We start from the raw sequence: 17,100 nt of genomic DNA, 5'->3' as shown, positions 1-17,100 counted from the left end.
ACCAGGTTACTTAGGAGCATGTAAACACTGTTCCCCGATTACCAGAGAAAGCCGATTTCTCCGAGTACCCCGGTAAGTCCATGTAAACGCTGTCTATGAAATAAATAAATAAATAACTGAATGATAGGTGACAGCTGAAATGGACACACGAACCATTAATCTTTCTACCATTATCCTCCACCACGGTAGGGGGCAACACTCCACCACAGACCTGTTGGGCTCAACCGAAGATCAACACACAGAAGACAGGAAACCTACAGATTGTTCCACCGGCGTTTTGTAAACCGGAGAAGGTCGTCGGCAGCTGGGCTGTATTACAAAACCCCCCCCCAAGAATCTAAAACCAAGAAGTAAGCCTAAATAGTTTCACTTTGTTGCACGTTCGGAGGTTTAGACGCGGAGTGATGTGAGTATTGGTGAAAAAGTAGCGGAACGCGGCTGTTCGTCGCGTTGGTTCGGGCTCGTTATGAAACCTTGTTAGCCACCGTTAGCTGTTAGCAGTTGACTACCGTAACTAGTTACGCTGGCAGCTCTGAAGCCGACAGGAGACGGTGCTGAGGTGAAGGTGGACAACAATACACAGAGTAAATGTGCGGTGTTTTTGTCTACTTAAGGTAGTTAGCTAACACTTTGTTTGGTCTTTGTCCACCCGCAGCGAAACCGACGATCGGGCTGAAACCTTGAATCCCTCTGCCCCTGGTTTTCGAGCTGACCAGACCCCGAGCTCAGTTTCTCAGAAGCAAGATCCTCCTTCCTTGAACCGAGTGGCTGTTTTCATGGCAGCCACTGCCAGTGCCCGGCGGTTGGTCATGGGTGTGCGGGCATTCAGTGAGATCGCCACTGTAGGCTCCCCTCGCTCGTGTCGTGCAGCGGTGCCAAGAGGATGCCTCCGACAGAGCATCAGGTGAGACACGCTGGAGTCAGTCCTGTGCAAACCCCCCCCCCCCCCCGTAAAACCAGTACTTAAAATCAGTTGTTAATTTGTAAAACCACCAATTGAGTTCATATAACAGTTGATCGTGGGGCTGGAAGTATTCTGCTGTAGGAAGCAAGGGGGAACAATGGATTTCAGCAAATTTGTCACGCTATTCAAACCAAACCATAGCTCAAACCTCACTATAATGACTTCAGGATAAACAAACTGAAGCTACTAAAATGTCCCTCATAGGCCTTTGACCTAAACATACTTTAAATCCGTGTACAGCTTGACATGCTGTTTGTACAAGAGAGCCTGTAATATATATCAATGATCACTTCATTAGGTACACCTTTAAAATCTAATGCAATATAAGGATATCATTTCTCCGTTTTGGAGTTAAAAGTTTCAAAAAGGTGATAATTGTACTGTGTGCTTAGTGTTGAGGTCATAGTGGATCACAGAGGGATCACATTTCTAATGTTTTCAACCTAAAGACTTAGAAATTATAACCTTGTAAAAGTAGAATTCATGGCAGAGCTGCTGTGTTGGACTGCATTAGATTGTACAGGTGGCCATAATGTATGTCATTAAAGCCAATTACCAATATCCAATACTGACATTTATAATAATAATCATAATAATAAAATATCTATTATATAATATTTATGAAGAATGTATACTTTTTTTTTAGTTATCTTTTTAGACACCATTATTATATGGTGATTCATTGTTTTTACTTATGGAAAAGGTTTTATTTATTTATTTTAACGATGTGATACTGGGATGTGTATTCTAAAAATAAAAAAATGTCACAAATGTTCCTAACTAGCCAATCATGATGCTAACAAATCACAGTATTTCTTAACAAAGCTTAGAACAGCTGATGTGAAAAAGGATATTTTTGTACTGATGGTCCAAGGTAGAGTTGGGTCATATCATTTGATGCATGAAATAATCTATTGCTTTTATGTGATACATATTGAACATATCATGATGTCATCTATATTGGGATGCGTCAATGTTATTTATTCATCCATAAGATTTAAAAATGACAATGCTCACATCCCAGTCAACCAATGCTGATTAACAAACCCTAAGGAATGTCCTAAATATGCAAGAAATACAATCACAGACAAAGGCAAAATAAAACAATTTCCATTTAAAAATGACCAAACATTGTAAGTTCTTTCGGTTTAAAATGTTTTTTAAGTGGAGGACTTATTTTACAGTATTTCATGGGGAAAGTAAAAATAAAGTTGTCCCCAGTAAGCAGTGATACATTTTTCCAATTATACATTTAGAACAGAAGACATAACACGCTTGCCCAATTTCTACAGGTTATCTACCAGAAAATACATTGCTCAGTGGTGCAGCAAGCATGAATGGGGTCATATTGCAAAGCTTTTTGTTCTCCACATAAGAGGTGTAGGTGGGAAAATACCAGCACACTAAAAAAACACAGAGACCAGTGTTCAGTGTGTACTCATTGTCTTCAGTAGCTGGAAACAAATGTATAGAAGGTGTGTTTGTTGTTTTTCGCTGCAAGTGGTCGGCTGCACTCTTCTAGAATGGGACTTACAGGACCTTTCCTTCTTACCTTTTAGACATTTGTCCTCATGTGGCATTTTAATGACAAGATCTCCTAGGGTGCTTTGCCTTCACGACTCGGACACAATGACAGCAGTTCCACAAAGTAGGAACTTCATCAGCCTTACCAACAAGAGGAAGGAGTACTCTGAGCGTAGGATACTTGGGTAATTTCTCAGTATAATCCAGTAATCACTGAATCTCTTAATTCTTTTTATTTCTTAACCTCACAATATTTGCTGTCATAGGTATTCCATGCAGGAAATGTATGATGTTGTGGCCAATGTGGATGAGTACAAGGACTTTGTGCCCTGGTGTAAGAAATCTCAGACCATCATGAGAAGAGCAGGCCACTGCAAAGCCCATCTTGAAGTAGGATTCCCTCCAGTGTTGGAAAGATACACATCCATGATCACCAGTGTCCGACCTCATCTAGTCAAAGTAAGTGCCAGAAGCTTCTGTCTGTGATTCTTGTAAATGACAGTATATCTCATTTTTGTCAGACAGTTTCTTAAACGTCAAAGACACTAGTTCAAATTTTAGTGTCTGTGATGTCAGTAAGAACCCATTTCTCAAAAGTCTTATTTCTAATAGAGTTCTTCTTTTGGGTGATTTTAGGCCGTGTGTACAGATGGAAAGCTTTTCAATCATCTAGAGACCATATGGCGCTTTAGCCCTGGCATCCCTGGTTACCCTCGCACCTGCACGGTTGACTTTTCTGTAAGTAAGCTGCTTCATGCAACCATAGTAATAACCTTGATCATCAGGATGGTTCGACGTTTTGGGCAACATGTGAAATTCGCTTTTTGCTAGGAGTTTAATGAACAGGTTGATTCCATTCTGAAGTCCATACAGTAAATATGACGCTACAGACACCACAGACTTAGCTTAGTATAAATACTGGAAGCTGGGGAAAATGACTATCCTGGCTCTGTCCAGAAGTTGTAAGACACTTAAAAATTTGAATTACAAGTCTTTAATCCTTACAAATATTTAAGGTGTTAAAACAACTTGTGGTTTTATGTGTGATTGTGTGTGAGACTATTTGCTCTGACCAACAACATCTTGGAGTCTCCAGTCACTTACTGATAAACAGAGAGCACAAAATCACTGCACTAACCAAATAAACCCTTCTACTGTTGCCATATTTAATAACTCCTCTACACTTACAGACATGTTCTAAAATGTACATTTTTGTGTCTTTAACAGATATCTTTTGAGTTCCGATCTTTGCTGCACTCCCAGCTAGCCACCATGTTCTTCGACGAAGTTGTAAAGCAGAATGTTGCTGCGTTCGAGCGGCGAGCCTGTAAGCTCTATGGCCCAGAGACTCGTATCCCCCGAGAGCTGATGTTTCATGAGGTGCATCAAACATGATCTCAGCAGCTATGTGTGCTCATCTGGCCTTAAACCATACTAGTGTTTATTCCTTTCATCCACACAAACCTGCATGATGATGCTTTGTCCCTCCCACACTTCAAGACTCCACTGCTCCTGAAGATTTTTAGACATCCAACCTATGTTTGTTGGACTATGTATAGTTCTTCTTAATCCATCCTTAAACAATCTTGCTTATGTCCCTCCTACTTGTGTTAAGTCTGTCCACTTTCTGTCTACCTCCACTTAAGGGATCCTTGTTCAGTAGAAGGAGCCAACATTGCCCTTGCTCCGTGGCAATTAAAAGCTGTGTTTATGTAAAAAAAAAAAAAAAAAAAAAACAGTAAATCATTGATATGTCATGTTACCAACAGTAGAGAGTCGACTGTTATTTTAAATGAACAGCACAGTAAACTGAACAAAACAGCATTTTATTTATTTTTATTTACAGAAGGCTTTGATGCCCTTTGAACCAGACTATTTCTCTAACATTTCACCAGGACCTTAGGGTTACCTGCCACACAGTGTCCAGTTTGTAGTTCACCTTCAGCAGGTTATACTTTATACGGTTAATTTATTCTTTGACTTTTATTTTAAATGGAATTTTTAATATATTACAAAGCAAAGATCCATTTTATTATTTTGATTTATTCACATTAGAAGTGCCATGTTTGGATTGTTGAGTGTTGGAAATGTATGTTGTGACAACATCACTGAAGTGCAACATTTTGCGGGGGGGAAGAAATTGGCCTTTCCTTCACTAGTTAGCTGTGGCTTCAGTTGACTTTAACTAGGCGTTTGTTGTGCTGTGAGGATTGTAATTTTAGACACTGAGACTTGGCTGGCCAATTTTATTAATGCCTTATTTTACAGCCCAGTAACTACTACCTACTGGATGATCAGTAAAGGCAGCGGCAGTCGAACGTTCCACAAATAAGAGCACCTGAGTGAATGGACTGAATAGAAAGTAGTGTCATTGGGATTAGAACAAAACTGTGACAGATTACAGGAGCTTTTATTCTTGATAAATGTATAGTTTGACTTGACAAACTCAACAGGTTTAAAGTTAAATATTAACATTTCGAATATCATATCAGAATATCCAAAGTTAATGCTGCCTAAAATCATGCACATAGAAATTATATATCTGAAATGAGTTCATGAATAGCTTGTCATTCTGCAGCAAAGTCATTTGTAATCTGATTATGCCATAGTTATAATAATTCAATTAATAACAGAATTTTTTTTTTTTTGTTTTTTTCCATTGGTTCATTTGGAGCATCTTCCTCCTGTCATGTACATAGTATAAAACACAAGGGTGGGTTGTAGAATAAAACGTTATTCATCATTTCATGCTCGTCTTTGGTTGTTGTAGTTTTAATTTAAATATATTATAATGCACAGATGTACAGTAACTAACAAAGGGGCAAATACATTTATGTTTCTAGTGTTTACATGTTTTATTGTTAAGGCATCATAAAGGGCTAATAAAGGTAATTGTCATCAGAGGCTTTCGGGTTGCCAAAGGTCAGTCATTGTGTGACCTTCCTAACAATAGGCAGTTCATTTTGTCCTCATGGTCCAAATTTAATACTCCAAGACAAACCGTGGTTCAGTACTTGCAAAGCCGGATTTTAGCTTCAGAGTTGTTTTCAGTTTTTCTGTTAAAGGTGTATTGGACATTAAGAGAAATGTAATCAGTATATAAAGAATGTTAATTACATCCAAGTAGGTCAATGTTATATTAAACAGTCTAACTTATTAAAATCCATCTGAACCAACAGATTACATTTTTACCTCAGGGTTGTTTTCCTAGCGACATTATATGCTCGCTGTGCTGCATACACTTTGATTTCATGCCAACTTTAATTATTGTTGTGCCAATACTCTGTAAATCAGAAAGAGAGAGAATATTTTAAGAGATGATAGAATAAACAGAGCAAATATAAGGAGTATTGCATGATCACCTTGTTTTAGTGGTAATATGTGCAAGGTTGTAGATGTATTACTGTCACACGGATTGCAATGACTGAATACATGTCCCTGATTTTGCAGTCAAATCACTTTGTTTCCAGTTAGATGTAACTTTGTCAATACTTTGTGTATAAGTTTTATTCAAATAAAAATGCAGGTGCCTATTTTGTGTTTGCTGTTTTAACCAATTTTGAAATTGGTCAGAGGAATATTTGTGATATGTTCAGTGACCTTTGTACAGCTTCTCAGCAGCTACTTTTTTTGTACAGTTGTGTCCTAATGTATTTAGATTAAGCATGATGCACTACACCATGAGTGCTGCCTTACATTGTTGCCAAAGTGCAATCTGTGGCAAAGGGGTATCTGTATGGTGTGACAGCTCTCTGAAAGGTGGCTGTCCAGCAAGAAACCAGAGTGGGGTGATGGTATGTGGGCCAGCTATTAATAACAGCACATAGTAGAGGTGGGTATCTGGACATCTTTCATGATGTCAATTGCATTTAATATGTAAAAGACAAGAATAATTTGGCCACTGAGAGCACTGAAGAGACAAATTCAAACTTGGGTTCAGTGGTTGTTTATTCAGCTCTACTTAAGTACCAGATAAGTGCAGTTAGCTTGTACCTTTAAAACGAGATGACATTTTAAATTCTGACGGTAAAGGACGGCCTCACTGATTTTGAGCTTGCTTCTTATGGTTCTAGTTTTGGTAGTACATGTAGCAAAATGCCATTAAACTTCCCTATATCCAAATATCTTTAGTTTTAGCTGAAATATGCCTCCATCTGACATCACTTGGAGGAACCTTCATATTATGTCATCTTGTTGCTCACACTATGGAGTTTGGAATGGAATGACATCATCTCTATTGCCAATGATGAAAAACTGTCGGGTGATGTCATCTGAAGTTTTTTTTTAACTAGAATTGGAAAAAATTTAAATAGAGGGAAGTTTAAGTTTTAAATGTACATTTATACCCTAAACTAAAGCCAAAGAGCATACGTTGAAATTTTAAGTGGCCCTTTAAGAATGACAATCAATGGCTCAGTAAAGCTAAAAAAGTAAGCACTATAGCAGGACCCTTACCCCGAAGCAGCTCTTTGGTTTTTTTTATACACACACTTTTCAACAGTAATGCAAATGAGACCATACAAGTGTTAATAAAAACCTTTATTGTTTTTCATTTTTTGTTAAGGTTTTCCAATGTTTGCTCTTCAACTTTTCTTGCCTGTTTGACCCATCCTACCCCATCCCCCAAGTTTTTCTCTGGTGAATCTATGTGCAATAGATTATCCTGTACAACATTTATGTTCCTCTATGATCAAAATAACTTCATCTCTTGAACAACTCCCCACCGAGAAGACGACCACAACAATAAAAACACAACATGGCCAGACAAAGCTAGGAGGAAGATGGTTAGCAAAGCAGAGATTCAAACATCTGAATGACCTACTGATTACCACGTCAAGGGTAGTTTAACAGAAAAGATGCAAGAACTTAAGTTACAGAGAAAGAAAATGGAGTGTTGACAAACCCAGGACCTAAGAGCAAGCTTGAAAGATTCAAATGAAACACCTGAAAAACAGCACCTGCTAAGCCCACAGAGTTAGGCATGAAATTGTGTATATACAAGATAGCTGCAGCTTCTTTTTGTTCATTGTTAAAATTTCAGTGACCAGTGAGACTGAACACTTTGACACTCTGGGTAAACTATGATAATCTTTGTGGTTATTACAGGCAAGTGATTCAGCATTTAAGCTATACATATACATACCTATGTACACAAAGTATAAATAAAACCACAAACTGAGAACCCAAAGATTATAGTTTTATACATATTCAACAGCGAAAAAAAGGGTACACCATCATCCTGCAGGGAGGGCGGGGTCTACTACTACTATAACGTGGGAATTCCAAACAAGCAAGTGCTCATTTTGGAGTAGCCGATGTTTAAAGCGCTGTCCTCTGGGAATAAAGTAACAAACACAATACACTCAAATAAAACAGAAATCAATCCCCATCCCACCCCTAAATTCAAGCTTGCTCTTAGGAACTTACAAGAGGTTGCCAATTACTACACCCTCTGCTCAAGTCTCTGTCATTACTGTACATTACTCTTCATTATACTTCATTCTCTACCCCTCGGAAGACTGCTTAAGCAGAGACCCCATTATAAAATAAAGCATGTTAACAAAAACTGAAAGGAGCAGGTGGAAAATAAATTTTCTATAGACAAGCCGGTTATTCTGATCATAGAGGTAATACAATGATTAAAAAGAAAAACTACAAGTTGGGAAAAAAGGGAGACCAAAGATTTAAAGGGGCAGTATCTTTTAACTGATCTTAGGTTTTTGAATATCTTTAACAGCTTCTTAATTTTATTACTGAGGACCTTTACTTTTACACTGGAGTGTTCATAGATGGGAGTGAAATGTATTGATAGACTGGTTGGGATGACATCTGCCCAGAAGTAAAGTCTTAATCTTAGTCTTAATCATAGCAATGTCTTTTGCTTCTACGCAATTATGGGGGGGAAAAAAAGGGGGGAACTCACTCCATTAGCCACAACCACCAAATGCATTATTTAACATAAGATCTTTGAACAAATAGGAAAAACAAAAGTGAAATTCACTCCCACAATTCCCTTTCTATGCAACTGCCTATTCGTAGTTGAGATCCAGTGCCTAAAAACACAATGGTACTGCACAGGGGACATCTTAGTAATGCTAGCAGACTTAAAATGGTATGTAGTTTGAACCTACTACGGGTTACATGTGTGGTTGACGTTTTAACCGTTCACATTCCAAATATGGGGAAACAATGTGAAAGCTTGTCAGTACTTAACCAAATACACTTAAACACTATAGGTGTGATCATTTAAAAGGCCCTTCATTTGTGAAATGACATTAAAAGCGTACTGTCTCTTTGAATCGCACTGAATCTCTGGGGTTGGAAATGACAGGGGGGGTAAATGTATATCTGCCTTTTGATACTTCTATCTCCTCCCACCCTCTACACTAACCCCCAGCTCCTGTGAGGTGGACCTTCAGCCTGATTTGGCTCCCACCAGGGCTATCAGTCCATCTGTGCTCATGGACTTGGGGCGCTCCAAGGGGAAGCCAAGGGCTCTGCTCCACACCAGCTGAGCCAACACACCTAGGGCTCGGGACACACCAAACAGCACGGTGTAGTAATTCATCTCAGCCATTCCATAATACTGCAGAGATAGAAGACAGGGAGGGATGTTAGGATCTGTCTTAGCAACCATAACATGGCACAAATATGATAAAAAGCCACCTCATGTGTTACCTGCAGCAGCACTCCACTGTGAGCGTCCACATTGGGCCAGGGGTTCTTTGCCTTACCCTGCTCCAGGAGCACATTGGGCACAATCTTGTAAAGCTGGGAAACCAACTTGAACATGGGGTCATTGGGCAGGTGCTTCAGGGCAAACTCGCGCTGACAGGTGTAACGTGGGTCGGTCTTCCTCAGAACAGCATGGCCATAACCTGGCACAACCTACGGCCAAAGGAGAGGGAAGATTTTGCGAAGTTTTTGAACTGTGCCAGGATCCCACTATTGTGTTACATGTTTACATTTGTATTTGCTATTTAAACAAAATGTGTTCTTATTGTGTAATCTGTGGAACTTAATATACACAATTTTTTTAATGAATACTGACTATGAAGAGAAGATCTAAATTCTAAATATGCCCTGGTGAATAAAACTGAACAGACAAGCTATGTGATGCAAGTAAGACTTTATTTTTTATTATAAAATAAGCATTTTAATAAGTCCAATCCTTTGCTGCCAGAGCTACTGTGGACAAAGGAGAGTCACCTAATTTTGTTTGTTTTCTGATCAGAGGAGTAATATTGCATTGATATTGGACTTAATGTAATTAGAATGTTCAAATTGTTGGGTTCTCTCTATACATCTTTATGGTCTTGACTTTATTCTGTAAAGTGCCTTGAGATGATATTGTAGTGAATTGGTGCTATATAAATAAAGCTGAATTGAAGTGAATGTGAAAATGGCATCCACCACATGATCCAAATCACAAGTGCAATCACGAGTACGTAAGTACATGACTTTGGCCTTAAAAATACAGGACCATTTAAAAAAAACAAACAAAAAACAATCCATGTGTTACATAAGACAAATTTATTCAGCATAATTTAACTTCTCTTTAATGGCTACCGCGTAATGTCAGCACATGCCATTTTAATTCTCACGCAACTCATTTTGCAATCATGAACACATCAACATGAATGTGGAATTACACCGAGAGAAAATGGCATCCAGCTTTATATTCCACAACAAAATGTAACTGAAAATCAGAATCGATAATGGATACGTGTTCTTACCCTTCCAGACTTGAGGGTGTTCCAGATGTAATCCCTCATCCTCTCATCAGACACTTCTCCTCCCAACTCCTTCTGCAGGGCAGTCAGCCAAACCAGTACCTCCTGAGAGACGCAGTGGAAAATACACATTGGTGTAACAGAAACTAGTTTCTTCCAGGTACAGTACTTCTTACTAACACTAAAAGCCATTAATGCTGCATTGTCCAGGCTTTAAATTGAGAGAAAAAGGTGATTTGCTTGGTACAAACCTGATTGGCCAGACCATGCAGAGGACCAGCAAGACCATTCATTGCAGCGCTGAAGGACAGATAGGGGTCAGATAGTGCACTGCCCACCAAGTGGCTGGTGTGGGCACTGACATTGCCTCCTTCATGATCACTGCAACATTGTGGGGGAAAACAAATTCCAAATGATCACAGCTTTAAAGATTAAAAACCATACACGCAGTGTATATAGAGTGAATTAAAAGTTGTTAAATTAAAAGTTGTTCTAAATTACATTTTGACATGTATACATTTTAATTTTTAACATTTTACTTTGGTACTTTAACATCCTACACCATTTTACACGTTTGAAACTTTTTGGCACCAACCTCCATGAATAAAAAAAAAAAAAAAAAATCACAAAATAAAAAAAAATAATGTGACTACAAACAGCACAGATTCTTAGAAAATGAGCCATTTCAAAGACACTTTAGTTTATAATCTATAGGGAAGTGATTTAAGTTGCACCTGTGGATAGTGAGGTAGAGCCTCATTAGTTCAGTGAACTGGGGATCATTGTAGCCCAGCATGTTAGTAAAGTTGTGGGACCAGTCCAGGTTAGAGTCGATGGCTCCAATGCTGCTGCCTTCCCGATAAAGGTTGCGGTAGATCTTAGCAGCAATGCAGGGTAGCTTGGCAATCAAGTCCATGGAGTCTTCATAGACGAACTAAGAGAACCAAGGTGAAAAGATTAGTCAAGAGTCTACAATCATACCAGAGACCCCTGTGAGACTATTGCTCAACGCAAAACAGCTGTTGGATTGATGTAAACTGGCTTCAGTAACCACAAAAGTCTCAATGATCATCGATGAGACTCACCTCCCAGTACTTGGACTTGTGGACGCCCTCAGAGTATGCACGCGCAAAGCTGCTCTCACTGTTTAGAGCTGTGATGGCAGCACTGAACTGAGACATGGGATGCAGGTTTGTAGGGAAATTGTCCAACATGGTGACAACGTGCGAGGGAAGTGCCGCTCTCTTCGCCCATTCTTTGGACACCCAGTTCACCTGGAGGCACAAAAAAAACACAGTCTATGTAGGTGACCTTAAAGACACATTCCACATTAAGTTTACAAGTTGTTGCCAAAGTATATTTTAGACGCACAGTTAGTGTAGCAGCTGTATTATCCTGCAAAACACTATGTACAGTCACTGTACAGAGACAGTTTGATTTAAAGGTGGAAAAAGATTAACGACCATAACTTGTCTTCCATAGCCAGTTTCTGAGACAAGAGCTGAGTCCCTAGATACTTTTAAAACAGTTAATAATGGAAAAAAATCCTCCCTAATAACTCTAGTGCACAATTATCCTTGCAAGCTAACACACCTCTCAAACTCACCTGCTCCTCAGTAGGAACCTGTCCGGTGACCAGCAACCAGAAGAGACCCTCGGGTAGCGGCTCCTCGCCTCCTGGAGCTTTAGGCAGCAACTTCTGACACTCTGGAATGCTGTAGCCCCGGAACCGGATGCCCTGTGTATCAATAGAGAGAAAATAAGACAAAACACTTTTTGCAAACTGTGGTAAACAAATATACATTTAAATTATCCTGAAATGAACCATCAAGTCAGAGTTGGCAGGTCATTTAATATGAAGTGATGGCTTTTCAACATCTATAATAAAGCAATTAAGATAATTGCTTATGAGATGGGCCAGTGTCCAAGGGACCCAGAGAGTTTAAAGTAAAACAATCATTAAGCTTTATGTTTTAAGTTTTAACTATCAATATGTCGACGACAGGACCTATGCTGTCGTGGCTGACGATATATCAAGCTTCCACACTGACCTCCTCAGGATCCAACACTGATGTTTCATACACCAGACCCTTCATTCCCCTCATACCACCATAGACCTGTGGAGAAAACATACAAGACACGTAGTTTACAATTCGATTTCTCAAGCTCAACTGTTGCTGTTTTTATTTACGTATTATTGGATGCCAGAATTTTTACAGAGAGATGAGACAGAATTTGAATCCTGTTTCACTTTATGTAACAACACACAGAAATACAAAACTACAGTAGTTTATAGAAAGTGAAACCAAGACTTTCTCCAGCTAGATGTCATAGATAAAGTGAGTGACTAACAGAAGAGGATGACGCAGTTTTGTGTGTGTGTGTGTGTGTGTGTGTGTAAACAGTACAAGTATTCTATTTGGCAGTGTACAGTAGAAGGTTTAATGACTCAGCTATATTATCTCTGTGGGCAGGAAACAGGTTCACATTGTTACCTGAGGAGCCTGACCAAGCAGTGCTGACTCCGCGTACTGTGGCACAGGAGTCCAACAGATAGAAAGGTGCTATATAAGTGCAGGCCCTTTACCATTCACATAAAATAATACCTACAGTAGATGGATTAGGGGAGGTCACCATGCCATGTCTAATCTGCATCATGGCTGATAACCTAATGCTCGTTCCTAAATAAATAAAATGGATGTGAAGAATGTGCCTTTGTTTGTCACTGGTTTCAGGTTCTTATATTATTTTAATTCCTTAACATATGTACTTTATTTCGTCTTACGAGTTACTCACCATGTCAACAGTAATCTGCCCTATGTTAGTTTTGCCATACTGTTGTTTGAAGTTCTTGATCCTGGTTTGTTCTTTAGGGATAAGATCTGCAAGAACATCCTTTAAACTCTGAAAAATACAACAGATTTTATGTAAACATTTTGCAGCTTTGGCAGTCAGCATGTTCTATTAGTACTCCTGAGATCACAATACCTCTGGAAAGACATTAACAAATTAACCTGGGAAAATTTAAATCAGGTAGATAACCTTGGAGTGTACTTACTGTTGTTGATGCACTGGCATTTCTTGCAGCCACAAGAAAGTAGGTGGTATTCTATGAAATAGACAAAGATAGAGAATTTAAGCATTAGTTCCATGTCAAACACTGCCTAAATATGTGAAGGTCACAGCAGCTTCTCTAAGGTTTCTTCCATATGAATTAAGGCAACCTTGCAGCATCTCAAAATAATTTGTTCCGTAACATATTACTACTAATCTGCAGATAAATAATCTTCTAACCATCTAGGAATACTATACTGTAGATTTTGTTAATGGTTCTTCAGTTTAATGTATGAACTAATTAAAGCAATTCACAGCTTAAGTTTATTTTCTTCAAGTGGTTATTGAGTCACAAACATCTCCCTGTGAATATTTAAAAAAAAAAAAAATGTACAGGGTCGAGACCATGTTACAGAACTTTTTACCAAAAACATTTGGTAAATGGTACATGACTGCTGTAAATTCTCAAATCCTTAATTTAGGGACATTGTCTCAATTTTTGTTTCTGTTGGACTGCATTGGTTGGTGCTTTATTTCTACTCCAATCGTAACCCATAGTGTGTGAGCAGATTACTACAAACACTACAGATAACTACTCCTGAGGATTGTTTCTTGTTGACCAATGAGAGATTACTCTCCATTCACAAAAAAAAAAAATCCATTCACAAACAGAAGTCCTCCAACGTACTACGCCAATAATGCAAATATGTCACGAGTTACAAAAATATCAAAAAAATAAAAATTAAAAAAGACACAATCACATTGCCAGTCCACAGTGTCAATATGCACAGTTTATGTGGCATTTTCAGGTGCTTTTATGCTCTATAAACTGTATGTATAATCTAAAAATAATGTGATTTGTGCATAGAAATGATTTGCTGTAGCACTACTAGAAACATACAGATGATTTATAATTTTTCCAATCATTCGACATTCATGATAGGTTGGGATATATTTAGTCAGATAAATTATATTCTGAAAAAATTAGGCCTGTTTCAGACATAAATTCTAGAGACTGTCCGGAGGATCGGGTCCTGACATTGTCAGGAGTTTCCCTTTCAGACATGTAGCCAACATCAGGAGACAGTCCGTGCGAGATGCGTTCTCACCTGTTAAAGAAATGCTCTGTGTAATCGGGCTAGGGGTGGTGTTTGGGCACTTTGAGCAGGACATGATGCAAAAACAGTGAAAGTAAAAGCATTTAGCTTTGTAATCTGGTCGTATACCACAGAATCTCCAGCTGTTCCTTGTAATTGTTTGAAAATTTCCAGGTCTGCCCTTATGGACAGAAGTTCACAAATTTTGTTGTCCTTCCAGTTCGACATTGTTGCTTTGTTCATACGAATGAATGAGTTCTTCACCTTCAGGTGTTTGCATTCGCCCAGTTTTGCAGCAGTTAAGGGACATGGACTACATCAACACGCCCACTCACTCATGGTGGATTCTCCAGAGTATTACTTCCTCTATTCAGAAATGAGCTCTGTTGGAGATAATCCTGACTTTGAACTAAGGAGCTGGCTGAATGAAATCCGAGTAATGTCATGGCCAACAGACACACACACTCACACACACACACACATCCAGATAAAGTCTGGCTAATGTCTGAATTTCAGTGCATGTCTGAGAGGGGCTTTAGATTCTACACTAATAAATCAAATATTTGTCTATAATTAAATGTGCACAGAGCCATGGACTTTAACTGGAAAAAACTATGGGAGATTAAAAAGCAACTGCTCTTTGTTATAAAAGTGCTGGAAGATAGTAATCTTGCTGGAACCTCAGTGACACCAATAAAAACTAGAGCCTGCTGCTGTCAAGCATTGAAACAAGACTCCTCTGTCAGCTCCTTAAAATGATAAATCAGGTAACAAGGAACCTGCGGGACAGGGCCTAGGGCCAGCTGGCTCTAGTCCCAGTGGGATTCCCTCTTGAAAACCACAACTGGTGGGAGTGGACAACAGACGGAAAAGGTACGCCGAAACAAAACGTAGGAACTCCTCACCACATTCACTCTACGCAGCAGTGACAGAGAATGTGAACCAGCTCAGGGTTTTAAATATAGAGCGCCAGTTTTACTCAGTCACTCCCTACTTCCAGCAGCTTTGGAGAAAGGTTACAGCAATTACGCTGGGGAGACGGGTAAATGAGGAAACGTACCCAGAGGCTATGTTTGAAAGAAACACATGGAAAGTGTGTTAACATCCTCTCAACCAAACAGAAAGACAGAATAATACATTATTAAAAGCAAACCTGTATTTTGTGTCTTTTTGATTACACTAAACTGCAAGATGTAAAAGTTTTGTTTAAGTATTTGTTAAAGCCAATTTTTTTTTTGTTAGGAGCTTTGTCTTGACTGTGAAGAAGCAGTGAACTTTAAAACCTAAAATACATTTTCTCTTCTAAAAACTATAAACAGTCTGAAAATTACTAATTACATTTATACTGTTAGGTCTTTCAAATTCGAGTCATTTTAAGTCACAGCTGAGACAAGACATTTTATGTTATGTAACTAGGTAAAAAAAAAACGTGCTATTAAATCTCCAGAGCAAAGATTACAACTGATAAGAGGAAAAGGGTGAGTGTGACATAGGTTAGCTACACCTAGTTCTAATTATAAGTCTGATAACAAGGACGCAATACCCCTCAGTTTGTCTACAGTTCAAAGTAGGAAATTATTTAGTCACTGGTTACATGAGAGATGGTGCATCTAGTAATAAATACTTAGTAATGAATGATACAAGCTGATATGAGGGTCACTATGTGTTAGTGGGCTGGGAGGTCAGTGGAATAAAACTGTACATTACAGTCACTGGAAGGTTACACTCAGCATGAAAACCATCTAGGTAACTTTATCACTGACTGGCAGCGTTTCAGCAGGCTGCCCAGGGCACAGTAAACTGTCAGGTGATAACATTATGACATACTCAGATGGCTTTTAGTCATTACATTTTCTATACTTTTTGTTTAAACTGTGTGAAGACACAGTGTTAAGTAACGTTCTGAAGACACAGTGTGGAGATCTTAATAGATGATGTGACAAATCTTAACATGAAAGTCTACCGGGGTGGTAAAATAACACGAAGTTGTGGCAGAGTTTAAAAGCAATCCCACTGTCTGCACCCGAACAGAAGTACAAATAAAATTTCCTTACAAAAGCAAACGAAATGAGTGGACTTTATGTGAATCCCATAACACAAAGCTAACAGGGTCTGGTCACTAACGTTACTTGTTAAAGACACCAGGTGTCCACCAGGCCATAATACAGACCAACTGTTCCCAAGCTAACACTGCCTGGCATGACAAACAATCCCAAACGTTCCAACATAATAAAAACCAACGAAGTGTAAGAACATTTCGTTAATTCTTTACACTTTTTGATCAATTATTAGCCACCTTCTGTCAACACCATTTCACAATGCGCTTCAGAGTTAAGCTAGCTAATGATACCTAGCCAGCCGGCTAACATACAGCTAGCTTGAACGGCATCGGGGCGAGCATTAACTGACAAAGTAACATCGAAATCGTTTCTTGTGATCTTACCTTAGAATTAAGGAGTTTTGTTGCTAACCTGCTGACCGTCAGAAAGGACATTGTGTCTGTGTAAAAGGGTTATTTCCACTTAGTCTTTATAACTATGAAAGCCACTACCCGTGCTCCGCGGAGCTGATTGAAGGTGCCCCTCCGGAAAAGCAGAAGGTTGAAGAGGGATTGAGGCCCGCAAGAAGCAGCGTTGATGATTGGACGTTGTGTCGGCTCTGCGCGATAGCGTAAAGGAATTTGATTGGCTACAGTGCAACAGATAGATATCCTGATTGGATTGAAATC

At 39.0% G+C, this 17,100-nt stretch overlaps 2 protein-coding genes across 6 annotated transcripts; one reads left to right on the top strand and one right to left on the bottom strand.

The window, feature by feature from the left end:
• The first annotated feature begins 205 nt into the window (after positions 1 to 205).
• coq10a (coenzyme Q10A) lies at positions 206 to 6,021 on the top strand. Of its 5 annotated transcripts, none has more exons than XM_067526649.1 (6): positions 206 to 559; positions 656 to 904; positions 2,566 to 2,673; positions 2,755 to 2,947; positions 3,125 to 3,226; positions 3,716 to 6,021. In XM_067526649.1, the coding sequence occupies exons 2-6, from the start codon at positions 777 to 779 to the stop codon at positions 3,881 to 3,883; spliced, it is 699 nt and encodes a 232-aa protein (XP_067382750.1). In that variant the 5' UTR covers positions 206 to 559; positions 656 to 776; the 3' UTR covers positions 3,884 to 6,021. The 5 variants fall into 5 exon arrangements, with proteins under 5 accessions (XP_067382750.1, XP_067382748.1, XP_067382749.1 ...); XM_067526647.1 differs by having other exon boundaries at positions 214 to 350; positions 2,524 to 2,673; XM_067526648.1 differs by having other exon boundaries at positions 214 to 406; positions 2,524 to 2,673.
• Positions 6,022 to 7,008: 987 nt separating this feature from the next.
• cs (citrate synthase) lies at positions 7,009 to 16,987 on the bottom strand. The gene is made up of 11 exons (XM_067526644.1): positions 16,816 to 16,987; positions 13,280 to 13,330; positions 13,018 to 13,125; positions 12,273 to 12,338; positions 11,828 to 11,959; positions 11,307 to 11,495; positions 10,956 to 11,155; positions 10,473 to 10,602; positions 10,225 to 10,326; positions 9,167 to 9,376; positions 7,009 to 9,074 (listed from the first exon to the last, which is right to left on the bottom strand). Exons 1-11 carry the CDS (start codon positions 16,864 to 16,866, stop codon positions 8,904 to 8,906), a joined length of 1,410 nt encoding a protein of 469 aa, XP_067382745.1. The 5' UTR covers positions 16,867 to 16,987; the 3' UTR covers positions 7,009 to 8,903.
• Between the last annotated feature and the right edge of the window lie 113 nt (positions 16,988 to 17,100).

Source organism: Channa argus, chromosome 13 (assembly GCF_033026475.1).
Source record: "Channa argus isolate prfri chromosome 13, Channa argus male v1.0, whole genome shotgun sequence".
In the NCBI taxonomy this organism is placed as follows: domain Eukaryota; kingdom Metazoa; phylum Chordata; class Actinopteri; order Anabantiformes; family Channidae; genus Channa; species Channa argus.
The sequence above is the reverse complement of the archived record's forward strand: the minus strand, read 5'-3'. Positions and strand labels throughout refer to the sequence as shown.

Excerpts from the sequence above, each read along its gene's own strand:
- coq10a (XM_067526647.1), top strand. The coding sequence starts at position 777 with ATGGCAGCCACTGCCAGTGCCCGGCGGTTGGTCATGGGTGTGCGGGCA. Across the intron at positions 2,674-2,754 it reads TCTGAGCGTAGGATACTTGG|GTATTCCATGCAGGAAATGT; the intron begins GTAATTTCTCAG and ends TTGCTGTCATAG. Across the intron at positions 2,948-3,124 it reads TCCGACCTCATCTAGTCAAA|GCCGTGTGTACAGATGGAAA; the intron begins GTAAGTGCCAGA and ends GGGTGATTTTAG.
- cs (XM_067526644.1), bottom strand. The coding sequence starts at position 16,866 with ATGTCCTTTCTGACGGTCAGCAGGTTAGCAACAAAACTCCTTAATTCT. Across the intron at positions 11,156-11,306 it reads ACAAGTCCAAGTACTGGGAG|TTCGTCTATGAAGACTCCAT; the intron begins GTGAGTCTCATC and ends TGGTTCTCTTAG. Across the intron at positions 9,075-9,166 it reads ACAGTGGAGTGCTGCTGCAG|TATTATGGAATGGCTGAGAT; the intron begins GTAACACATGAG and ends CTATCTCTGCAG.